Source organism: Leptonotus elevatus, chromosome 5, assembly GCF_054856555.1.
Source record: "Leptonotus elevatus isolate MCC_2025b chromosome 5, RoL_Lele_1.0, whole genome shotgun sequence".
Taxonomy (NCBI): domain Eukaryota; kingdom Metazoa; phylum Chordata; class Actinopteri; order Syngnathiformes; family Syngnathidae; genus Leptonotus; species Leptonotus elevatus.
The window spans coordinates 12,281,834-12,300,433 of NC_141243.1; the positions used below are offsets into that span (position 1 = coordinate 12,281,834).

Consider the following 18,600-nt stretch of genomic DNA (forward strand, 5'->3'; position numbering starts at 1 on the left):
ATCGATAGATTTTTAAACTGTAATGTATTTCTGACAAATTTATTGCCCTGGGCGCTGCTTGCCAGAATACTAAAAGCATTGAAAAAACTGTTTGTAAGAACCATACACGGCTAACTTTGTTTTCAGTGGTCCCTGCGGCATTTTAATACAATCTGAGGAGAACTTTGAGTGGGAGAAATTCTTTCAACACAAGCGGCACTAGTTTAACCTCAATTTATTGTTTGGCTAAGATATGAAAAGAAAATAAGTAAGCTGTCAAGTGAACAATGACAAAAGCAAGCTTGGCTGGCTTAAAATGTAAATTCAGTGAAACCTCCCTTAGGTCATTAAATTCAGAAAGCCATTTAAATTTTCAGCAGTCACGAGGATGAATGAGCACAACAAAGATGCTATTTGCAGGTTTTTGTTTTTATTTTTCTGCAGGAACCAGTGCAGGCGGGTCGGATTCCGGATCCAAAGTAAAACAAGAATAATGAAAAAATATCAATGTCAATAATGTGTGAAAAAATGTGTTTTGCTGGCATAGGCATTGATCATAATGTATGTGATTCAAAGACTAACTACATGTTAAATATTGATAATTGTTGACAGCAAAGCAGCAAAATACATTTTTTTATAAAGCTTCAGTTTGTAATAAGTGTCCACTAGATGCCGCTTTAGCATAGAATGCAGCCGAAGCACAGACAGTTAGAAGCAGGCACACTACGATGGCTCAGAGAGACCACACTCCGCAAGCCTACCACTAATTCTTATTTTGTGTGAGCAAACGAGCATCTCGGCGAGCGACGGCGAAAGACCAAGCGGACATCTTTACCCGCTAAGAATGCACGAAGCGCCTCTCGCTGTTCAACATTCCGCAAGGAAACGGAATTCTGCAAGAACAGAATTAGCGTCCATTCGTCTATGTTAGGTTTGTTTGTTTCCCACGGTGTCGGCACTTCCTGGTTTGTCACAGCTGCATATCCCGCCCCCAAACACAATGCCGCTCTGTGATTGGCCCGATCGGTGTCAGTCATGTTAGTGATGGCAGAGCAGATCCAGTGACAGCACCTGTCAATGCTTGATTCCGCCTCGCTTGCACCTCGCCAGTGGACGTGCCTTAGCCATTTGAAAAGTAGAAATCGATTTATTGAGAAAGAGATCCCAGAATTGAAAATATTACAAAGCACGGTAACAGGACCGACGACGCGCTTCTACCACAAGGTATGATGGCGTGTTATGACGTGCGCGTCATTCATTCATGCATTCATTATGGTGGACTTTGACTTTTTTTGGTTGCTATGTCCATTCATCCATTCATTATCAGAACCGCTTATCCTCACAACATTTATATAAACCAGAGATAGAGATAGAGTGTGATAGAGAAAAAGAGAGAAAGAGTGTGATAGAGAAAATAAATAGACACCCCCCTACAATCATTTCCTCTCAGGACTTCAAAACAACTTGTGTGTAACTGTCAGTTGAAATTAGCAGACTATCCCTTTACACTGGACTTTTCTGACTGGCAAATCTGCAGGCTGTCTCTATCTATCAGAAACACACCCCCACCCCCACCCCCACACACCCACACACACACGCACACACGAAAGCACACGCTGCAATTGTTCTGCTGCTGCAGCAAACACACGCAGATGGAGGCGCTTCACCTGACCTCTACCAATGGCTTCTTCCTCACAACAAAGTGGTAGAAAATGAAGACGTTATAGAAGGCTTTCTATTTCTTAAGACAATGCCCCCCCCCCCCCCACACTCTCTCCAAAGTGTCAGAGACAATCAGTCCTTCCTCATCTCGAAAAAAAATACGTCCGGGGAGCTGCAGGTAGTCGCTGAGAGAAAGGAAGTTAAATAGTGTGACAAACATACACAAGGATAAATAAAAAAAAACACAGTATACTGTCCCTTTGTAGTTATAGCAGAAGATTACTTTCTTTGTTACCGATTGCTGTTTTCTCTTGACGTTAGGAAAATATTTGATTCATCTTTTTGGCATTAAGATGTCTTTGACAAAACAAATACTGAGGCGGAATAGAGAATAGGATATAGAAAAAACAAGTGTCTCTAGTAAATTCAACTCTGTCTTTAAATACTTAAATGTGAATAAATAAACACAATTTATTTATTTACAAATCCTGTGTAGCTTAACTTTTAAATGTAAATATCGGCAAATAGATTAACTTCACTCAATGATAGAAACCCACCTAAGCACAGAATAAGCAAGAGGATTGGCAAACTGACGTGAATTGACATGAATCACTCACACTAAGAACACCAATGGACAGAATCATTAAATGGCTGGAAAGAAACATGTTGGACAAAAATATATTTAGTTTTCTCTGTTGTTGTTGTTACCCTTACTTTGCACTGTCATTGTACATGCATTCAATATAAATAAAGAGACGAGACAAGAGATGACTGACACAAACCCTAGAAGTGCAGCTTTGTCTCTACTCCAAATGTGTGTTGTCAGAGTCTGAATGCTACAGGCAGATGTTGGCCTTTTGTAAAAGATGTCCCATTTCGTCTGTGTTTGTGTGTTTAAAATCCCATATGCACATTTGCACTCTGCATCACCCCTTCCAATATTCCCTCTAAGTTTTGTACTAAAGCCAGTATCCAAGTGCATTTAATAACATAAATATTTGTTTACTCGGTGGCAACATCTCAGCCTGCACCGGATACGTGAAGGCCAATCAGTGGTGTAAACAAAGCGTAGTGTGATTGCTATACGGTGAAGAATTTTTTTGGGCTATATGGCCTTCTAATTAGCATCTTGTTGATATCGATAATAAGCAACATATTAATGCTGCTTGGAAACATAGGTAAAGGAAAAGTCTCTCTCAAAACATGCCAAATGTTTTTTTTTTTAGCTAATCACACTGAAAAAAACTAACTTCTTGAGAAATTGATTAGAACGTGACAGCCCAATGATGATAAGAGGTTCCTATATTTTCTCAGTTCCTGTAATGATCCCTGTGCACGATCATTAAAAGCGAAAGCTGTGCTATAAAGACACAAGCACTCCACGCGCAGGCCACCAAGAAACCCTTGAATTTATACGACTGCAGCTGCAATGCGGGGCTGTGAGGCATCCGAGGCTACAAGGTAACAGCCGCGGCAAGGCTCATGAACGGATCAGTAAAATAAATGATGTCGTTTGCGAGGCTATTGTTGACGCAAGTTATTTGTAATTCACTGTATGCGTCATCAGATTTGGTTGAGTAAATGTGTAAAATAATCATTGATAGATGAATCTTTAGGAGTTTGTATGTGCTTTGATGATTCACAATCGATCAATTTACAATTTAATTGAGCTGATGTTCCCTTTGGCAAGGTTAGCAGTGTCTTTTTTTTAAAAATATAGAATCCAGAAAAAGCAGGATCAGGCCATTTGGCACCTCACAAGCATGTGATACAAGTATACTGCTGATGCAGCCACATTCCAGTCAGTAAGGAGTGCCTATGAATGTCTTCAGGACGGGACCTTCATCACACAGATGAGAAGTTTGGTCCAGCTCTGACATTAAGGAGTTGAGTTGTTAGAGTTTCACATTTCAAAGGGGAAGTCAACCTTATACATGTCTTGACAATAATATGTTGTGACTTCACTAGTCTAAACATGACATTCTTATTCATATTACATTGGAATATGAGCTATGCAGCAAAATCCAAACATTTTTGTCCATCTCAGGAGGCGGCCATTTTGCCACTTGCTGTCAAGTGAAGATGACATCACAGTTACTCGGGGCTCAGGCAATGACCAATCACAGCTCACCTGTTTTCTGAAGCTGAGCTGTGATTGGTTGTTACCTGAGCCCTGAGCAACTGTGATGTAATTTTCACTCGACAGCAAGTGGCAAAATGGCCGCCTTCTGATGTCGGTCCCGGCCACTATTGGAAGCTGGCTGTTGGTTCCACTTTGTAATATTAAAAGAATGCCGCCAGATACATTGGGTCAGCAACCGCAGCATGAGGGTAATAGGACTACATTTCCCATGATTCTTACACGCAGAAGCAGGAAGTAGTTATAGTTCTTGTATGACGAAAACACATCTGCCAGTGATTAGATGCAGATCACTGAGAATGCTAACGCAAATTTGAGTGTTTAAGTAAATAGGTTAAATTCCTGTTTAATTGGTTTATCATATGGATCACTATGACAACTGTGTGGTTGATAAGCCAATCGGCTTGCTGAATAGACTCGGGAAAAAAAACAAAACGCCAGGACGGGTCCTGTGTGAAAGGGTGAAAAAAACTCTGGGGCTGGTGAAACCTTCTAGGACTCCGTGCCGATATTTCTTAAAAGACCGTCAGATGATTACTGAATCTCAGTGAAGAAAGGGCTGATGCTAATGCTACGCAACGTAGCTTCACACAGGCTGAGTGGGTGCAAACTGCCTCCTGGAAGATATACAGAACTCACAATTTAATCTGCTATTAGTTGCCAGCTGGCGTAAAAAAGACAATTTTCAAGCATCCCTGAAGGCAGAATTCTATCAGAGTGGACATTTTCTATTTTATTTTAAACTGAATTTAAAGTGCTGATTGAAAACCTGTACGACCTTTAGACAAGGAGAGAATAAATATGAGACTTCATCACAGGAAAGTTATTCATTTTTACACGAGCTAGCCTCGGAAGCCGGGCGGCCGCAGTTGTGAAGTCCAATTACACCAATTTGCATGTCAATTGTGTCTTGAAAGAACAAGCAAAGATGCCACCGAGTGTTGGCTTGAGGGAGTGGCTCCTACCTCTGGGAGAAAATGTCTCTGTAAGGGCTGCCGTGCTGCATAGCGATGCCGTAGCCGCGGTCCGGCGCATTGCTGCCCACCGTGTAGAAGGAGCAATCCTCATCATTGTTGGCCACGTACTCCAGCACCGCAGCATCCCACACGAAGCCGAAGCGGCCATACTTCACCTGAAACAAAACGGTAATGGCGTTTTAGTAAAGCCTGGCGCTTATGTCAAGAGATGGGACATCTTTTGTGAGCGAATGATTGAAACATTTCTGCAGATCAGACGGATCGGGGGCTGCGCACACATTCCAGATGGCCGCCAAGGAATAATTCATCACAGACAATATTTCACAAGCGCTCCGCAGCAAGGTTATTCTTCTCTTCTGAGATAGCAAATTTAAATGGAAAAACAACTTCACTGCTTATCGTTCCCTCTCGACTCGAAATGTAGGAGTGTTATTGGCTTACTGGCTCGTTTTATCCCCCCTTTGCGGGCTGTGTGTGAAGCGGTACCTCCACGGCTGAATCTTTCGGCCAACGAAACACGCCTCAAATGTCGTACAAATTATGCGTGACATCCAGTTGCACTTTCTATGGCATCTTTTGTTTCCATTGTTATTGGATGCTAAGGGCAAGCCTGTTCTTGTGTTATAATTCATGATCAGCATCTGCTCCATAATAGCCGAGATGGTTGCTCGCACAGCCTCGCGGTAACATTAAACACACCTAATGTTTATGCAGAGAAATAAAAAGTAAAGAAACAAACAACTCAACGGTGACACTTGGATACCGTTCCTCCAAACACCTTTATTTTCACTCGGAGTGTCATAAAGTTTAATGCTACTTTATGAAATTTTCAAAGCCTCTCTGTCTTTGCTGAGTGCATGTGTTTCACCTCAGTTGGCCTACGCGTGCCGACTGATATCTGCGAAGCGACAAGCACCTCTGATTGGATAATTTCACAGTCTGTAGTCATGTGAAGTAGGCATGTGTGTGTTTAGAGGTTTGAGTGTGTGTGCGCAATAATTCACTGAAGGGCTTCAGAATGTACTTTATTCAACTCTTCATAACCTTTATGACTAACTCTAAAGTGCTTTTTACTTTTAAGAATAATTTCATGGCTTTTCAGTATTGTTTTACAATTAGAATAAAAGGATTGGGCGCTTTATACTTCAGACTCCCACAGAGAAAGTTTCAAAAGCTTTGTATGCCCTGACTGTAGGTACAGAAATGAATACAAACAAAAGCAACAATAGTTAGCAGGGTTGTATGTAGCAAAAACTACACCGGTGGTTCCCACTTTGGTGATAATAACAACAACAAAAAAAAGCCATTAATTTCATGCCATTTTAAAGAAAAATGCTATAATGGTATATAGGTCTTCCGCTACATAGAATAAATAATCATTAATGTATTTTGATGAAGAGTTGTATAAAAACTAGTGCTGTCAAATGATGAAAAAACCCCCCCCCCGATTTAATCACACAATTTTCCGTAATTAATCACGCTTAATCGCAGTTAATCACAATTTTCTACTTCTGCTTCTACTTTTTTCTTCAAAGCTAGTAACAGATATTTACTTGAGAAAAATATTGGCAATAATGTAAAATCATCAAATATAAAGTATATTTATCATCAAAGACGGTTCTAATAGCTTTCTTTGATCCTTGCTCTGCAAAACACGGTTGTTAAACAAAACAAGCAAAATGGACTCAGCTATACAGACCTTTTTTTTTCTCATAGAAACAATTCTCAGAACTTTTCACTTACAGGCTTAGCTCACGAGACGAGCACTACACTTGGTTTGCGAGGCCCTGTTGAGGTAACTTGAACCGGGAATTTTGCTCTGAGATGGTACACCAAAGGCGTACAACTAATATGCTATTTGAATTTGGCTCTGCAAAGTGTGCAAATTGCTTTAGAATTCACAGATTTGATGCTCAAGCAAGTAAATCAAAAGGTAAAATTAATTGTAGTTCATGTTTGTTCATCTTCCCGCCAGTGACTCCTCCAAGTTTCACTGCACACTGAGTTAACTGAGTTAATTTTACGCTTTAATACATTTAAATGAATCTCCAGAGTTAACGTTTACATTTTGACTGCCCTAATAAAAAGCAAAATGGTAAACCGCACTTTTCACAATTGCGCTATACACTTCCTGTTTTATACACATATTAATGCAAATAAAAATATTTGGTTTATAGTGCTCTGTTTCCAGAACCCTTTGTTTGTATGCAGACTCTAATCTTTCTACCTTGGCTGGGGTCTGTGCTCAACTGAGTGATTTTCTAGCTGATTTCTTTTTTTATTTTTTTTTATAGATCACACTTTTTACAAACAGATTTGAGAATAAAAGAGTCTTTTCACTGGATCCATGAAATAGCAGCAAGGTTGTAACGCTCATTGTGATGCTTCTGAGATGAACTCATTATTTTACATTGATAAACTCAGGAGTTATACAAACTTAATTTCCATCTATACTTCTCTTGCTAATGTGTCTGCAGGTACTTTTTTTTATGACCTGAACAACAACAGATGGGAGAAGCTCACGTCCTTGAATCTTAAATACATAGCAGCGGCAGTGTTGACGACAGCAGGAAGAACATGTTGTCTGTTTCTGTAGAGTTTCTGCTGAAGATGATAAAGATAACAACATTTGGACATGCTGCCGAAGTCTTCCGCAGCTCCAACAAAACACAGAAAGTGACCAGACGGCAGGCCATTTTCCAATAAAGTTATTATGCAGGTTAAACTGTTGACACGCATGTTCGATAGCCTGCTGCTGAGTTTACATCACGCCACAAATCGCTTCAAATAAAATTTGCTAAACAACTGTGGTCTCTGGCAGACTGAATAAACGACGTACCTATAATTATACCGCCACCTGCTACATGCCGCAGCTTTGACTGAGGCCACTTAAGAAGGATTAACTATCACTTTAGCATGATGGCACGTTAGTGTTGATGACTAAACTACTTAAGTTATAATCAGGACCTATTTTGAGTTCCTAAATCGGAACTCGAAGCATGAAACTAAAGCAGGGTACACATGTACTGACAAATAGGCTACATTTAAGCATTATTCCTTCATTGGGATCAAAATCAGCGAGTAGCCGATTGTCGGATGTCTCTAAAAGATTATCCTGTGTGATTATCCCATGGTGTGTTAAGAGTGATCTTTCCTTCCTGATCTGCTCTGAGAACAGTTGAGGCAGACAATCGTAAATATCAGACTTGTTCAGGATTTAGGATTGGCAGTGGTTATTTTGTCGTGACCGGCATCTCTCTTGTTAGCGTTATTTGGCCATGAACCGCTAAGCTAAGTGCTCATGTTGCAAACCGCGCAGCCACCTAAACGTGCACATTTGCGTTATTCATATACGTTTGTAAATGTTTAAAAGTAATCACGGAAAATGGCTGCTGATTTATAACAAGAATTCCTCATTATTCGCGGCAAAATAACGTTAGCAGGAGAATTGCCTGTCACGACAAAATAACCACTGCCCTTATGATGATCTCATGCGTAAAGTCAGCGCCGAGTTACGCTAATTAGGAAGGTGCCATTGTTGCTGCACAAAATTAGAGGAGCAACTATTTCTGTTAATTATTCCTGTTAATTAATCATTCATAAATACTTCAATGTAGTTAGCAGTTAAGCTAACAGTTAGCCTAGCGGCTTACATTTCTTCTTCTAACAGAAGCCCTGTGGCAACATACTGCCTCTCACAGGTCAGCCTTTGGTGTGCGGGAGGAGATGACGATGATTAAAAATGGGTATGTATGTGTGTACTTCGCTTGAGCTAAAACCAGGAAGTTACTATGAGAAGTCCAATGACCTTGAGCATGTAGCTGTTTAAAACATGTTGAAATGTAATAAGAGACAGAAGTGGACTCAGAGGTTGTGGTAATCCCACCTCAATCAAACAAAAACACCTTAAAAATAACTTTTATGAAGACTAACGTGCAATGCGCTCTCATTAAGTGTTCTGGGTGCAAACATTTTACATTTTTAAACCATGCCTGGAGTATACAGCAACGTTTTTAATCAAATGGATGCCCAAATTTGTATTTGTGTAAGGCCATACTGTTTGCACTTAGTAGCATCTTGGGAGCTTTTAGCACTTTTATTGTGTGGGCATAAGAACCGCGTTGACTTTTGCCTCAAGTGAACTCTGTGCTAAAAGTGTTGACTCTGAGGTCTTCACTGTAGCATGTCTAGAGTTGCGCCAGGGTAAACTTTCTCAAAACTCCCTTAAAGTGCAACAACATGGCTCCCAGCAGCCCGACAACACATCAACACATGAATACTAATCGTTGCATCAGACCTCGTTTTAGCCCTTCACAAATGACAACCTGCTTACATCCATAATCACAAAATTGAAGGCACCTCGGTGTCTCGCTTGGATTTCCATCACTCGCGTCACTCTTTTAATTTGGATCCTCTCCACTTGAGGAGAAGAGTAAATTAACACAATCCTGTTTCTCTCTCTCGCTGTTCTTGTTTGTCGCTTGAAAATGTTTTTTTGGGGAGTTGCGGCGGCGTAGCTCATTTAATGAAGCAATAACATCCCAGGATCATGAGCCTGTGTTATTGTTGCTGCAACTCTTGATTGTTGTTGCATTGTATCATGCCAGTGAAATACAGGGGGTCCTCAGTTTACAACGGTACTGGCATATTTATATGGTTTTCAAAATTAAATAGTTTGCAGAGCGGTATAAGAACAGGTGGTACCCGCAGCACAAAATGACATACTCACTTACCGTCATACTGCTTTTCATTTAATTGTTTTATATTTATAGCATAGAAGCATTTTTCAAACAAATATTTATTGTAATTATGGCTTTACAACTCCATTAGCATAGTTAGTGACTGTGGTGAATTTCAACTTCTGTCGTATGTTGCCGCCGTAACTCAGATCTTCGTCATAAACTGAAGACCTTCAGTATTTGGTATGCGTTAAAGGGGAAGTCAGTTATAAAAATATGTTCTATGCATACTAACTGATCTTAACACAGCATTCTGATTAATATTGCATTTGCGGAATAGGAATTAAGCAGCAAAATCCACCCACGTTTATCCATCTCAGGGGGCGGCCATTTTGATGACATCAGGTAACGACCAATCATGGCTCACCTGCTTTCTGGGTTTGGTTATGTGACGTGAACAAGCTGAGCCTTTAGGCAAAATGGCAGCCTTCTGAGATGGTTAAAAACGGCTGGATTTTGCTGCTTAATGGTCTCCCACAATATTAATCAGAATACCGTACTGAGTTTAGACTAGTGAGGCTGCATATTGAATTGTAAATATTTTGATTTGACTCTTTAAAATAAAGTCCTACCCTAAATGAATGTCTGGTACATTAAACTGTTGTATAAATTAATTCCTGAGGATTTTTTTTTAATCATAGAATAGAAAGCCTTAGTTGTCACTGAATAGTGCAAGTTTACAAAACTGGAGTGTGACTCAAGACAAGACTAAAATATGCAGTGAATAAATAACAATAAGGCAGCATGTTCATAAATGTAAGGTTGTATATACAGTAGACATCTTGTATATTATTTTTGTTGGGGGCTGCATAATATAACTGCTTCAAAAGGGGATTGTATGCCGCAGTGTAATATTGTATTTGTTAGCTTTTTCCATTTCTTCTCCAGGATTGCTACTATAAATATACACTACACTTTCTTCTAGCCAAGCTGTGACTAAAAATCATGATAAACCAGCCATCAATGTATAATATAAATATATATATATATACACAGTATATATATGAATATGTACCCTGCTATTGAAAAAGTATAAAAAATATAGACTTTTCAAGTATTTTAGGGAGTGCCCGACAAAGAGTTAACTTGTATCTCGAAAGTCTACTGTAGCTTCGTGTCTGTTTGACTGTCATCTTGCATCACTCCTCTATGACTTTGATTCATATGATTCAGAGAAATAAGAGCAAAGTAGGCATGAGACTCGCCGAGTTAAAGAAAAGAGCAACTGCCCGGAGACACACTCGCATCTTGATATCTTCACATCTTAGGCCACACAAGCATAAAATAAAAAAAGATGACTGCAGCCTCGCACCCAAATAATTGCAACTTGTGCTGATTTCTTTTCAAACAACACACAATCTTCCAACTCTCGCGGCGACTGTTTCTGATCCAAAAGCACACAGTGCAAGATCAAACATCTTTTTTTCTACCTCCGAGCATCTTCCTAACCTCGTCTCGGCACTGGATCGCTCTCTATTGCATCCTGCTGACTCTGCTGCTGCTTTTGTTTAATTCTTATTTAACAAATCAAGGGAGTACAGATTCCTCCCCCGGTTGAATATTCCACCAGGCTTCCAGAAACATGTGCAGACATTTGAATAAAAATGAGATTAGGGGCAAGTCAAATCAATCAAGGACGCAGCAGAGAGACAGTATGTCCCTTCGTGAGTCTCAGACCTCCCATGTCTGGAGATCAATTTTGTGTTGTGCCTTTGCTGTCAATCATTTTCCCCCCCAGTACTGGCTCTGTCTTGTTTATATGTGGCATTTCCGATGCAGACCCCTATACTGTATGTGTGATAATAAGATCCTCTGACACTCAGCTGCGTATCCACCATAGTCATTTCTTCATATTGTGCACTTGTACTGGAAAGCAGGTGGCACTCAATTTCAAATATTAAAATGCACAAATAGTATGAAATTCTCCCATCCTCATCCTAGTTGTTCTTATCAATTGCAGTAATATTACACTTCAGTCCTGAAGGTGGCGGTAGAGGGTGTTGGAGAGGGGTTTACAACACATAAGAACTGAAAGAGACGGCACTTCATTGTTTTTTTTCCACAATAAGTTGCTTTTTTTACAGGGTATCATTTGCACATATGCCTCACAGTTCCCAAGTTCTACGTTTCTAGATATGAAAAGATACAAAAATAAGTATTTACAAGTAAAAAGCAACAGTACTCTTCATAACACTGGTGAATAATAGATGATCCCTTTATCAGAAGCAAAAATGGTTTTTTCCACCTTCTGCTTTGTGTCAATGTCTGAATTGTGAAACTAACACATTAATCATCTCCAAGTTACTATTATTATTATTTTTTTTAAAGACACATTACTACAGATGGCCCTTGTTTGGGTTATGAATATCAAGATGGGATTTGGCTGCTCTTTAGTGCAGGGACGGAACACACAAATATTTTGAAAACAACTATAAAATATTTGTCTTATCACATTTTTGAATCACATTTCCAAAGTAACTGTATATTACCTAATTGCTTGATTTACCAATTTAGGTGTGTTTAATAAACTTAAGTCTAAAAAAGTGGCTCGTGCATCCCTCATTTTTTCTGTATGTTGCCCTCGGAGGAAAAGTTTGGACATCCCTGCTCAATAGTCAAACAATACTTCACACAAAAAACACACACTTTTAAACCCAATTTTCGAACCGCTCCAATGTGAGGCAGCCACGCTAACGACTAAGTTAACATACTGGCACTTGCAACGTTTGTATTATTAATATTTTAAATGGAAATCTTAAAATACCATTATGTATTTTTTTTTAAATCTTATCTTGCATTTCTGGTCAAATTGTTCCTCTGCCACCAAAAATTTAAATAAATATCTAAACACAGTTGCTTGTTGATAGCTGAAGTCTCATGAGATTCGCTGACATTTCATGTAATATCCTGTCAACTGTCTTTTTTTTTTTTGGGCACAGGTAACAATTATGAAAATTGAAAAATTGTTTTTGATCAAAAAAACAACAAGGAATAAGCAAACAGGTACTGGTAGCGCAATGAAGGCTAATGGCAGCCTCGCACGCAGGTGGCATCAATTCTCTGGAGAAGTTCTGTCCGACGGCTCGCTCGAGTTGGCTCCATCTCCCCTGAGATTGCAATCTGACAACTTCCTCATTGCCTTTCAGTCTTTTTTTTGTTGCCGTTGTTGTTTAATTACCCTCGGCTGTCAATATTCCTCTTTGTTTCTTCGGGAAGCGCGGGAAGGTAAGAAAATATAAATAAATAGACAAATACATTGGCTATTGTCACACCATATGCAAATGTTTGTTCAGACCCCCGTTAAGCCGATGAGGGATATGATAGTGGAAGTGAGGAGTAATTGGAGACAGATGTGGGAGACAGATCATCCGCCATGGATCAGTGAGCCAAAACCAAGATGCCACACTTAATAGGATGCGGCAAGTTTCTATTTTCTTTTCATCTTCCGTTTGTTGCATTGTACTTCTTTATTTGTGTTTGCTTGCCTCCGCTAAGGACACATTGCTGCATTTTATTTTGCATTGGAAATCTTAATTGATTCTTTCGCACAAGTACAAGAGTGCACGTTTAAGGGTCAGGTTTCTTCAACGTCTGCCTTGTTTGTATCCTGTTGCCGGGCAACAAGAGACCTCAGAATTCATCAAGAAACCAATCAGCCAGCCAACTAACCAATTGGGATGTTGCCTTTTTCAAAATGCTTTTGTTACACACACCTAATTCACCACTCGTGGAGCACATTACAAGTAAAAATGTACAAATAGCACTATGGAAAATGTACTTTTTAATTGCTTGTATACAAATTGGCCTGTCCACCCATCAAGTGTGAAAACAACCAATTAAATCTGTTATCTGCTTTTTCTGTGCATGTGTTGGTGAACCCTGAACCTCTTAACTAGGAGGCATATGTGGTAAACACTAGGTCACCGTACCGCCTACGCATTTAGCGTTGCATCTTATCTAATTTAGGCTCTCGGTATGGTGCAAATCTACAGCATCAATAACAAACGTATTATTAAAGAGAAAATCTTTGATATGCGGTACCTCGATTGTGATGAAGTGGCCACAGAGTTTACATTTCAAGCATGCAACTGTAGAGTCAATTTTATCCTAAAAAGACTATATTCGGTCCCAGTCTAAACTAGAGTGAATGTTACACTTGGAAGAGAGTAAAATATAAAAAAAAAAGGAAAAAAAAACACACTCAAAGAACCTTCAGGTTGGGAGATGGTGTCACTAAATCGCTGGTTTCAGGTGGATTCTTCACACCGCCGACCATTTTCTCTCCTTTTGGACATACCGGCAATGTTATCCAACAGTAAGCATTGCATAGCTCAAGTGATAGAGTGGCCGTCTCTATGCTGAAAGTTGTGGGATTGTTCCTTGAGGGATTTTTTGTTTTATTTTTAGATTTAGTAAAATTTACTCTACGAAATTTATGGTGTCTTGAGACAATTATGTGTAAAGTATACACACAGACAGCGGAGTGCACAGTGAAGACATTCGATATTCTTTTTAGTGTGATTTAATGTAACTGAAGAGCGACCCAAGGCGATGAGACGGTTCTGTCCATCCATTCAACCATCAATCCCACTTTCAAACACGCAAACCCAATTTTTCCCTCAGTGGCGCTGCTCGCTAGCCCCTCCCACTCAGTCAGTCATTCACGCTGGATACACACAAAGAGCCAAAAGTGAACAGTGTCTGTCACCTCGCCGCTCCCAACACGCAGGGTCGGCGAGCGACTTCAAGGTCGTTGCAGATTACAGAGCCGCTCGACCTCTCAGAGCGAATGACAGCGGACTGAAAGAAATGAGGAAAAAAAGTGTCTTGAAGTTTTTGCTGAGTGTCAGAAAGATGAGCAGTGAATTAAAATGTCGACTTTGTGTCTCTCTCTCCAGTGTCAGTCAAGCAAATCTCTGCAGCCAACACATTTATGATCATTTCTTTCCTAATGGAATAAGTCGGTCCGTAATGGTTGACAAACTCTGGAACATCACATTTCGTATTACAGCTGAATCTTGGGCAACGCTGTCCAAACGTTAGCCTTAAGCTAGCTAGATAAGGATAATGCGGGGAACGCACGTAATTGTTTCTTTTCAGCAAGTGTGTTAACCCGGTTTGCAAAGAATTTCATGCCATGTTATGTTCTATGAAACTGTAATAAATGCCCAAAGATGATTTCAGTGTCTATGAAGCTTGTTTGTTACTTAGCCCTAACGAACACGTGCACATGATCTAGTTTAATTTTATAGTAACTAGGCTGATAGGTAATTTTAAAGTAAGTTAAAACTCAAAAATGAGGACAAATAGTTTAAGATTTGGCCAAAACAATATTGAGGTCTAAGCAGCTGTTTTTCTCTATTTTTTGTTTATTGTTCACCAGGCTGGACTGCAGGGCAAATGCCCGGTGGGCCGACGTTTTTTGGGGCCAATACGGTGCTATTTAATTAGTATTTCAAGTCAAAATGCCAAGGCGGATATTTTGGTGCCAGTCCAGCCCTGTTGTGGACAAAATGTTTCTTTTTTTTTTTACCACTGATGGATGGTGGACACTTAAGGAGATTACCAATGCTTTGCTGAAGTGATGCCAATTTACCTCTAGCAATGTACCGAACCCCCAACTCCTGGGGAGGGGTCGCTTTATTTTAGCGCAACACCCTCAATCTCTCCTTTGGAATACATTCTGTAATGTTGTTTTTGTTGGCCCTTGTGTAGTCAATAAGAGAGCGGAAAACAATTCATTCCGCCTTCAGGGACTCATAAAGTTTTTTTTCTTCTTCTGCTTCCTCGACTTTGAATCCATAATATCCACCCATGCGGGCTTTTTAAAGCCCTCCAGAAATAAAAGAGAGGGCTGTTAGCTGTAGCTTAAGGTTTCGCGGGTGGAATAAAACATTGATGTGGGTGCAATGTTCCGCACACATCGTTTCTAGAACACGCCAATGAGTCATGACCTCTATGAGACCTCACACATTGGGCCCACACACACGCACACGCACACACTGTATTTGGGCCTGCCAAGTGGCGAGGGAGCGTTTAATTTGCAAAGTCCACTCGTCCTCGTCACATGGTTGGTGACTAGCATCAATGGCACACCTGCCGCACAACAGCGCATGCACTCTGCAGCGTGTTAACATTCAGAGCTGGTCCGAGCTGGACTCCGAAGGCCTGTTCGTGGATCCTCGTAACACGATTAATTCTGGGTTACGGTTGTTTTTATCATTCTATTCCATCTGACTGCAGCAGTGAAACCTCATTCGTTGGGAGGGAGAAGTTCCAGACTCAATAGAATAGAAACTATATACAGTATATATCACACACTTTGAACTGAGTTACTGAGTTCTTTTTACTTACATTTGGGGACAATAAAAGGGACAATTGGTTCGGTAAACTCTTAGAATATTAACTTAAAATAAAAATAAATAATAAAAACTTTAAATATTTTGTTGAATTGCCCACTTTAAAATGTTATTTGTTGCCTTGAAATTTTGAATTTGTTTATTTTTTTTGCAGCGCATATGTGAAGGCATAAGCATACAAAAACACATTAACATTGGAATTGAAGGAAAAAATCTTCGGTCAGCTATGACCATGCTTTACTTGTTAATTCTTATTTCATTTATTTCAGTTTTTCTGTGGTAATACATCACATTCTTTGTGAACCCCATTCTCTTCTTAAAGACGTCTTAATTCCTTTTGTGTGCTTATAAAAAGACACTACGCTTTAAAATATATATTTTTTCTCCCAATATAATCTCATATCAGTTTCTCTATTTGAGATTTGAAAGTGTGTCTTTGACGGATTGCTCGTCTCCCGTTGCCGGTGATAACATCAGGCTCCTATACAGAAGAAAGCAAAAAACATTAAATCACAAAATAGAAAGCCCATATCGGAAATTTACACGCAGTCGGGGTTACTAAAGTGCATTTGAGAGCTGAAGACGGAGTTTTTTCTCTTCACCTGTGTCACGTTGTCTCTTATACTTTTATTAACGGTTGTAAGCGGAACGGCCGAGGTGGATCACGCGAGGTTTTGGCTGGGCCGTGATGATGGCGCGCCTCCGTGCGTCGAGGGGTAATGAAAATGCAAATCAACTTGGACTGCACTGACTTGTTGTGGCCAAATGGGCCAATAAGAAGCTCGGCGAGGTGATTCGGAAGCGCTTTGATGGTGCTTGCGATCCAGCTGGGATGCGTGCCTGTGTATAAAAGGTCACGACTCCTCTCTGTGAAATGTGTCTTCCAATTTAGGAGTGAACTTTAAGGATTCGTGTTTCTCAGGGGGAAGTCGGAATGGCACCCGGTAGAGCGCGGACAATGTTGCCAAACAGTCATTTAGAAATAGCAATTCATTGTACATCCTCATAGATTGCCACTGCTGCAAAGGACACACGTTTGCCATAAATATTATTCTACAGCAATCCTCTGCATATTCATAATTCACTCGTAACACGTTGTCTATTCACGTTTTCTTCTTCTGTGCAATCTATCCCTAGCTAATGGCTGAAAAGCCTATTCCAGTTTTTTCCATACATTAGCCTGACTATGAACAAGAAGAAAGCATGTGTCTGAGAATGTGTTGGAGATGTGAAAGAAGCCAGAACAGCCACTTCCCAAAAACCTCCTCTTTTGTAGTCTAGTAATTTTACCAATAGACGCTGTTGCTATTCTACTTCTGCCGTTTGTGTGAGATTAGTGAGGCTGACTGCTCACCCATGTACATATTTGAATAGGAAAGCAGCAATTTTTTTAGAACGGTGAGGCTTCGCCTCTCCTGCATCCTCTATATATATAAAACTATGTAAGCATTGAGAAAAGAACCCATGACCTTCAGCTTGGATGACAGCCACTCTACCACCTAAGCAATGCCACTCCTTCTGTATGTTAGTATATTGCTGGAGTCAGGTGGAATCCTAGTAGAGACCGGTTTTGGTCTCATTTTGGACACACCAGGAATGCAGTATAGTGGCAAACAGCAAGCGTGGCATGGCTCAGGTGGTAGCATGTCTCTGTCTCCCTAGCTGAAGGTCATGAGTTCGTAAATAGCTATGTTTGTTTGTTTGTTTGTTTGTTTGTTTGGTCAAATGTACTCAACATTCTCTTTGTAAAATTTACTTCGAATTTCTGAGTGAAAAAAACGTTACTAGCTTTTTTCTAATAAATATTACTCCCCTTTTTTTTTTACGATGTAGCTGCTATCTTTGGACAAAAATGCAACTTTCTGAGAGGATATTCGTTCGGCATTCATCATATTTTTTATTCTTGTATAAAGACATAAACCAGGAACATTTCAAGTAATGAATGCATGTAATGTACTTGTATTGAAAACCAGATACAAACAACGCAGTTTTGAGTCTCTCCGCTTGTACTGCAAGAGTTATTGTGTACATGCAGCTTATTTTTAAAGTTATGGATACATTTGACACGTACAGCTTGAAGCCTTTTTCTTGTTGGCGTTGATGAGTTTGCTTTAAAGATACGGCTCACTTATTTCCGCGAAATGTTTGACATTTCTTACAAGATCACCATTTTTCATGGAGATATATGGAGTGGAAACAATCAAGCTGGCTGAGCTCATACAACGAGTGGCATATTATCAATTACTACTTTCCTAGTAGATGTTAGATTGTGAAAAGAAGTGTACTATGACTCCTTTAAGACTGTAAAAAGTTACTTTAAAGATCATCTGTAGAGTTAAAAAAAAAAAGTCTGTTTGTGGTCTGCTTTGAAGGCTTCTTGAAGGTATGAGTGATGCGTCACCACCTAGCAAATAAAATGGCAAACTTACTTTTTGCAAAGAGATGTGACAGTCATATTTTCCCATTGCCACATTTTGAAGAAAAAAAATGTCTGGCTGCCTGATGACATCATCGTAAGCTATTTACAGACGGAGGGACTGAAAATAATTTGATAGACTGGCTTTCCAGCTCAACTCACTTTGACGGCTTGTCTAATATTTCTCAATTGGTGGGAAATTAAGTTCAAAGCTTTATTTTGATGTCTTTGCTGAAGGGTTTATGAGGAATCCAGCTGCCATCACAAACTTTGGTTGGTTTTGTAATTATACTTGCTGTCTTTGTGTGTGCCATTTTTAGTTGAACTC

The 18,600-nt window shown here is 39.8% G+C and overlaps 1 protein-coding gene across 2 annotated transcripts in view; it reads right to left on the minus strand.

Moving 5' to 3' along the window:
- grid2 (glutamate receptor, ionotropic, delta 2) overlaps nucleotides 1-18,600 on the minus strand; it is a 412,550-nt gene that overhangs the window by 31,684 nt on the left and 362,266 nt on the right. For both annotated transcript variants that reach the window (XM_086076174.1, XM_086076175.1), the window contains exon 14: nucleotides 4,747-4,913. In XM_086076174.1, the coding sequence (XP_085932300.1) occupies nucleotides 4,747-4,913 (167 nt within the window). The remainder of the gene's footprint in view (nucleotides 1-4,746; nucleotides 4,914-18,600) is intronic.